The sequence below is a fragment of the Onychomys torridus genome, chromosome 9 (genome assembly GCF_903995425.1).
Source record: "Onychomys torridus chromosome 9, mOncTor1.1, whole genome shotgun sequence".
Classification (NCBI taxonomy): domain Eukaryota; kingdom Metazoa; phylum Chordata; class Mammalia; order Rodentia; family Cricetidae; genus Onychomys; species Onychomys torridus.
In genome coordinates this window covers 91154055-91161439 of record NC_050451.1, presented here as the reverse complement: position 1 = coordinate 91161439, position 7385 = coordinate 91154055, and the positions used below count along the sequence as shown (strand labels likewise).

General features: G+C 45.6%; 1 protein-coding gene across 13 annotated transcripts in view; it reads left to right on the top strand.

The window, feature by feature from the left end:
• The first annotated feature begins 648 nt into the window (after positions 1-648).
• Mycbp2 (MYC binding protein 2) overlaps positions 649-7385 on the top strand; it is a 243679-nt gene continuing 236942 nt past the window's right edge. For all 13 annotated transcript variants that reach the window (XM_036198612.1, XM_036198607.1, XM_036198616.1 and 10 more), the window contains exon 1: positions 649-1018. In XM_036198612.1, the coding sequence (XP_036054505.1) occupies positions 723-1018 (296 nt within the window). In that variant the 5' untranslated portion in view covers positions 649-722. The remainder of the gene's footprint in view (positions 1019-7385) is intronic.

Sequence of the window (7385 nt, the reverse complement as noted above, 5' to 3'; positions counted from 1 at the left end):
TCCCCACTCCCCAATTCCAGATAAAATCGCCTAAGGACTATGGTGCTCTGGCCAGCACTCGGCACGGTTCATCTTCACGTTGGCAGCGCGGAGCTGGGGACGGACAGGCAGCTGGTTTGTAGACGGACATCAGTCAGGTTCGGGTTCTCTCTCCCGGAGCGAACCACCACGTTAGCTGCAGAAAAGAACGTGGTCCCTGACAGCTTCCCAGGCACAGTCCAGGTTCTTCCCCGTGCTGTCAGTAAAACCCGGAGCCTCGGATTTCGTGTCGCTTCGGCACCACCCCGGCACCCCGAGGCCGGGAGGCAGGCGGAGGGGGTGGGGCTGGCTAGGGAGCCCGGCTCGATGACTGAGCATGTGCGAGGCGGCGCGCATGCTCAGTGAGGCCGGCCGCCTCCCATTGCGGGCAGCTCCGGCGGTGGCAGCGGCGGCGGCGGTGGCGGCGGCAGCGGCGGCGGCGGCGGCGGCGGCGGCGGCACCGCCTCCTCCTCACACTCCGCGGGTGGCGGGGTTAGATGAGCGGCCCCAACAGCGGCGAGGGCGGCGCGGGGAGGAGGAGGAGAAGGCGGCGGCGGCGGCGGAGGTCGCTGTCTTTGTAGTGTCCCTGCTGCGGGCGCCCGAGGCCGCCGCTCCAGCCGGCGTCGTTGGCCGAGGCTCTGAGGGCGCGCGCCTGCTTGCCCGCCCGGCCCGCGGGGACGAAGGCGGCGGCGGCGGCGGCGAGGATGATGATGTGCGCGGCGACTGCCTCCTCCGCCGCCGCCTCCTCCGGGCCCGGCGGGGACGGATTCTTCGCAGCCGCCACCATCTCTTCCTCCGCGGCGCCGGGGGCGCTGTTCATGCCGGTTCCCGATGGCTCGGTGGCCGCCGCGGGGCTGGGGCTGGCCGCCACGGACTCTCGGGGTCACTATCAGCTGCTGCTGTCAGGCCGGGCCTTGGCCGACCGCTACCGGAGGATTTACACCACTGCGCTCAGTGACAGGGACCAGGCCGGCAGCAGCACTGGACACCCGGCCTCCAGGTGAGTCTCCCCGGGCGCCCTTCCTTGCGCCACATGTGTGTGCATCTCCTCCCCCGCCTCGTGTGTGTGTGTGTGTGTGTGTGTGTGTGTGTGTCCGTGTGTCCGTGCGCGCGCGTGTGTGCGTGCACCCGTGCGTGTGTGTCCACGTACTTAGCACCGGGTTGGATGCTGGTCAAAGAAGCATTTTGGTGGTAGCAAGAGGGTGTGGTAGCCACGGTGTGTGAGTGTGTGTGTGTGTGTGTGTGTGTGTGTGTGTGTGTGTCTGTCTGTCTGTCTGTCTGTCTCTGTCTTTTGGAGGGGAAGGCAGGGAAGATGGGTACATATCGGGTAACGCTAGAGAGGGTAATGGTGCCGGTCTATCACGACACGTGTGTGTTTTGTTGAGAAAGGAGGCATGGTAGAGAAGGATAAGACCGTAATGCATGAGGAGAATTAGCAAGAGTCGGTAAGGGGATGTGTTGACATTTCCAGTGTTGGAGCTGCAATGTGATTTGCGCGACCTCTCCCCATCACATTTCTTCCTGTGGCTGCCCTCCATAAAGGCCGCCCTCCACTGCAGCGAGCAGTGCTGGAGGTTAGAGATGGTGATGGTTGAGGATGTTTTAGATACCAAGCTAGTGGTTTCATTTTAGGAGATTTATGAATAAAGGGTATAGACGGAGGTCTGTGCGGACGTGAGAAGTGGTTGATAGGGGTTTTTTAGAAATGTAGTTTGATTATGTGCTGGCAGCTGCTGCCTTGTTCTGATGTCCCATCCGGCCATTTCCCTTCATCTTACGTTCTGTTTCCTCTTACACTTACAGGTTTGCGAGTACAGGGAGTTTTGTAGGGAAAATGGAAAAAATCCGAAGAACTTAAAAATATGACAGCTGGTTAGGGTTTACCTGCTATCTTAGGTAGCTCTCAGACTTTCAGTTAGACTGGCTACCACATCAACTTCCTTGATAGAGATGCCAAATCAGTTTCATTTTCTTTTTCTTAAACTATGGGTACCTTTTTGAGCTAAAGGCTCCCGTTTTCCTTCCCATGCCTTAACTTGTCATGTACCCTGAAGGAGGATGCCTGACTCGCTTCACCTGCTTTGAGAGTGGTAATTGGGAATCACCTTTGTTTCTTCCTATAGCCTCTTACAGAACACTCAGAAAGTAGAGTAGGATTTTAACAAGTGAATTGGGTGAAGTGAAGTTTGGTTGGTTTTTTGTTTGTTTGTTTGTTTTTCTTTCTTTCCCTCTCACTAAATCAATGTGGCTTATGATGGCAGTGTGGCAAGAAGGCAATGCCGAATGTCCTTTTCTCCCATAATGAAAGGTCTGGTCTGCAAGTCTAGCTGTGTATCAGTATGTATTATGGCTTACCTGCTGGAGAGAGTTGTAAAGATGTAACTTTATTCACACCTTTTCTGGGTAAACCAGTTGTCTATTGGTTGATAGGTCTGGGTGCATCTGCAGTTGGATTTCAATGTGTCTAACTCCACTGTGCTGTTTAGAGCAAAGGTAAGAGCGTCCCGAGTGTGCTTCTTGCTAATGGTTTTGGAAAGCAGCACAAGTCACACAGAGAATGTACCCTGAGAATTAGGTCTAAGCTTGAGCTGTGAGCCTCTAAATTGTTGCACTGATCTGTATCTGCACCAGTCCCCTAAGATTTTAAATTAATTTTTATGTTATTTCCAAACGTATTCAATAATTTATGGTGTATAGTCTTGCTTTGAATTTCTACTGCTTTTTAATAGTGGCTTTTTTGTTTCTAGAACTGTATTGCAGTAGTAGACAAAATTAAATGTAGGTTAATTTACTTAAACTGGTGAATTTTAGTTTGATCAATTTCTGCAAATTGTCAACAAATATCTCAACAAATACTCATGGAATCGAACCTTACTTTGATAATGCCTCCCAATGCTTGTTCACAATATTATTACTATTATTATTATTATTATTATTATTAATTATTATTATTTTGGCTTTTCGAGACAGGGTTTCTCTGTGTAGCTTTGGAGCCTGTCCTGGAACTCACTCTGTAGCCCAGGCTGGACTTGAACTCACAGAGATCCGCCTGCCTCTGCCTCCTGAGTGCTGGGATTACAGGTGTGCGCCACCACCACCCTGTTCACAATGTTATTGTTATCGTTCACACACCCACACCATTTTTACCTTAAATTCATTATTATGAATTGGATTAATTGTAGTCACTTAAAAATTAAGGATGATAGGGAAGAAGAGTTGGGGTTTAGTATTATTTTTGTCTGGCACTGATTAGAGGAGATAGACGAGGGTAGGGCTGAAATTCTAGACAGCATCAGGGTTAAAGGTGCGTGACGAGGGTGACAGTGAAAGCAAGAGCAGAGATGAGAAAACAAAGACGTGGGCAGAGTGGCAGCAGCTCGGGGCCTCGTAAGTAAAGGAGGACAGCTCCCAGTCACTGGTCACTTTTGAGCTACGTGCTCATAACTGGGGTAAGCATAATGCGGGTGCAGGTGGGGGGGATTGAAAGTGTTGAACATCCTGGGGGGGATATGCAGGAAGGTTATTCAAATATTGCAGGGCAAATGGGATATTCAACTATTGGAACTTAAGAAGAGAGGAGGCTATTCAAGAACTGAAGGAGGGAATGATTGATAGAAGTCAGTGAGGCAGGTTCTTGATGACAGATTGGGCATTGAAAATGTTAAGGGTTGATATAGCAGGAATCTTAAATAGTCTTATTAAAAAAATCAAACCTGAGGCCAGTTATTGGGGTGAACGCTGGAAGATGGGAGAAGCAGAACAAGCCACAGCTTCCTCACCTCGCCAGTTCTCAGCTGACCCTGTTTCCTCAGACTGGATGCCTCTGAGTCCTCATCCAGAATGAATCTCAGCTGAACTGCTGCTCAAAAGCCTAAAAGCTTAACCACCAAATGCTTAACCAGCCAAAATGCTTCTAGTTTCTGGTCTTCACGCCTTATATATCTTTCTGGTTTTGCCATCACTCCCTGGGATTAAAGGCTCACTTCTTGGGATTAAAGGCATGTGTCACCATGCCTGGCTGTTTCCAGTGTGGCCTTGACTCAGAGATCCAGAGGGATTTCTGTCTCTGAAATGCTAGGATTAAAGGTGTGTGTGCCACCATTTTCTAGCCTCTGTATCTAGTGGCTGTTCTGTTCTCTGGCCCCAGATCAATTTATTAGGGTGCACAATATTTTGGGGAACACAATACCACCACGGTTGATCTTCCTTTACTGTAGAAAAGGAAATATTTCTAAATATACAGGCTGATAATTTGTTGAAGATGGTACCATATCTATGCTTTATGGTGATCTGAATAGGTAGCATCATTTTTTATCATTTATTCTGTAAATAAGTATACATGGTATACACTACTGCAGATACTAAAGGCAAGCAGCAAGTACAAGACAAGATCCTTAATGTTTTGGAACGTGCACTTGGGGTGGTGGTCACAGCTGGTTATTTCTTGTGGTAAGTAATGATGAAGGAGATGCAGCCAATTTCATGTGATTGAGCTTTTATAGTTGAGCTACTCTGGGTGATAGGGTCAGCAAAGTTCTCCTTAGGAATTGGCATTTAAGTTGACATGCCTTGAGGAAGGAGATTTAGAAGTGCACATGAGGAATTTAGAAAGACCTTAAGAGAAGAACAAATTTGTGCTTTAGAGGATGAAAACATAAGTGAATTATCAGGGAATGTTGAACAAATTCAGTGCTATAGATTGTTTTCAGTGTAAGATTCAAGCCTAAGGTAGTATCTAGGATTTTGAAGGTATTTGAACAAAGTGGCTAAGCGTTTTGACTCTAGACACTAGACTGGTTTTTAAGTCCTAACTGTCCGCTGTCATTTGCTAGTTGTATAACCTTGAATGCTACATAACCTTCATGCCTTAGTTTTGTTATAGGTATAGTGAAGATAATAATATGGGCTGTATTGTAGATTAGATGAACAAATATTTGTAAGTACTTGGCACATTATATGCTATTAAATATTAAGGGTTTGTTTTCTTTGCTGAAAGTGAGGTATGAGGGTTTGAGGAGAGAAGCAATATAGTCTTGCCTGCTACTATTGGTTTTGGGATCAATGCTTGCTGAATGTAGGAATAATAGCTTTTATGTATTCAGTGACTGAATATGTATGCTTTTGAATGAATGAGACTGATTTAAATTATATTTGCTTGGAGAAATGGGCTGGCCAGGTAAGGCAGCAAAAACTGTTTCATCAGTCCTCTGAATGGTAATATAACTTTACATTTGGGAAGTGCCACACTTTTGTGGTAGAATGTTACAGATTGCAGACTGCCTTAGTTCAAATTCCAGTTTAACCTCTTTTTATGTGTTAAGTTGGATTGTTTGTGTGTGTTTGAGACATGTTCTGCTCTGTAGGTTCTGCCAGGCCTTGAACTTGTAACCTTGCTTCTTTGACTCCTGGTGGCTAGAGTTACAGTCCTGTAACTATATAAAATATATGTATTTTCATGGTTTTTGAGATCTCATGTAAGCCTAACAGCATCACTTACATAGCCCCCAAATAAAAGTGATTCTCCTGATTCAGCCTTCTGATTGCTGAGATTACAGGTGTCTGTTTCTTGTCACTTTTCAGGGTAATCTAAAGGCTGCATGCCCACACATGTTAAATATCTTTTAAATGTTAGTTGCTGTTGTTATTATTAAAATCATATTTAAAATTCCAGTCAACCTATGATAAGCCTTACTAGTTAGAAGGCAAATGAGGAAAACTTGTAGTTGACTGAATCAGGGTTGAAATGTGACTGGAGGTCAAAGACAGACAGAAAGTGAAAGCTTTTGGTTGACTGGTACAAAGGGACATGATGCCAAGAGGGGAGTAATGAACTGAGCTATAAAGAGTAGTGAGACTACTGGGTCTGGCAGTGGCACAAAAGCACCCCACTGCAAGTATTAGCAAACATATGACCAGAGTGAGAAGTTGTGCTCTTTTTCAGATAAACTGATTAGTTCCTTTGCTACTTTTTTCTTTTTGTCATACATGCCATTTTACTGGCATGCTAGTACACTCTAATAATCCTAGTGGTAGAGGCAGGGGGGTCAGGAATTCAAGACCAGCCTCTGATACGTGACGAGTTCAAGGCTAGCCTCTGGTACATGGTACTCCATCTCAAAATAAAACAGAACAGAATAGAAATGGCCCATCCCATCTGTGCATTGCAGGGTTAAGTAGTCAACCCTGCAAATGTTGAGGGTTATTACTTAGAACTAACCATTTGTCTTACTAAGACTTAGTGTTGAAGTTCTTAGTTGTGAGTGTATTGAGTGGGGGTGAAAGGTACAAAGGCAGATACTTAAGGAAAATGTTAAATGAAATTACCAAGAAAACAACTATTATGACAAAGAGATGACACTCTGGGCCTGCTCAGCTTCCTGAGGAGAGGTGAGGAAGGCAGTTTGTATGGAGGTATAAGAAAAGTGTTGACATTTTTATTAATGCTAGAATGTAGGTTTCAGGAGGGAGAGGAGTAGGGATTCATTCTAGGAAGGGAGAGATTAGCCAAAAGGACAGTATCTGAAAGAACAAGGAAAATTCAATTTTCATCAAAAGTATTGGAAAAATCCTGATGGTTTTGAGCTAAGAAGAGACATTACAGAAATGGATTAGGAAGCATTGTTGGTTGAATTAGTATCTGTGTATCTGGGTTTGTGAATAGGTAGTACTTTTCTTCACATAGCTGTTTATGTCTGTTTATATGGAATTTGTCTTGAAGCAAGACAATTTTAAAGGACTCCTTCAAGCTGAGCTTCTCCAAGATAGTAGTTGAGGCCTTTCTGTGGCTGATTTGCAGTTTGGCTTCTGCTCAGTGCTACTTTTTCACTTCCCCTTAGCTGTTTATTCACAGAGCACTCCACAGTAAGTTCTGGTGTGTATATCTCCTTTCCAGTCCTTTCATTTGCTCCCAGGAGCAGTCTGAAGAACGTGATTATGTGCTTGCTGCAAGGAAAACCACATTCAAATAGTGTCAGTTGAGCACTGCTGCTGCCCCTCAGCATACATAGTTGTGTAACTATTAAAATTGCCTCCTGGGATGTGGTTTCTATGAATGGAAGTGTCCTGGTGGGTACTGTATCTTGGGCTTTTGAGAGGCTCAGGAAAGTATTTATTATAAGGGGTAGTATTATGAAGGTGGCTGTTGCTGAGGGACATTGATAGATGAGAATGATAAAGAAAAGCTGGAGATAATTGGGCATGAAAGGTAAGAGGAAGTTTTCCTTTTTAGCAACATGTAGAGGAACATCCGCAATCGGCATAAGAAGCAAAGAACAGGCTGGCTTTTAAGGTTCTAGGATGGGTAGAACCCTCATTTTCCATACCACTATCAGTGTTCCGACTGGGTGGAAATGGAATCCTGGCCCTTA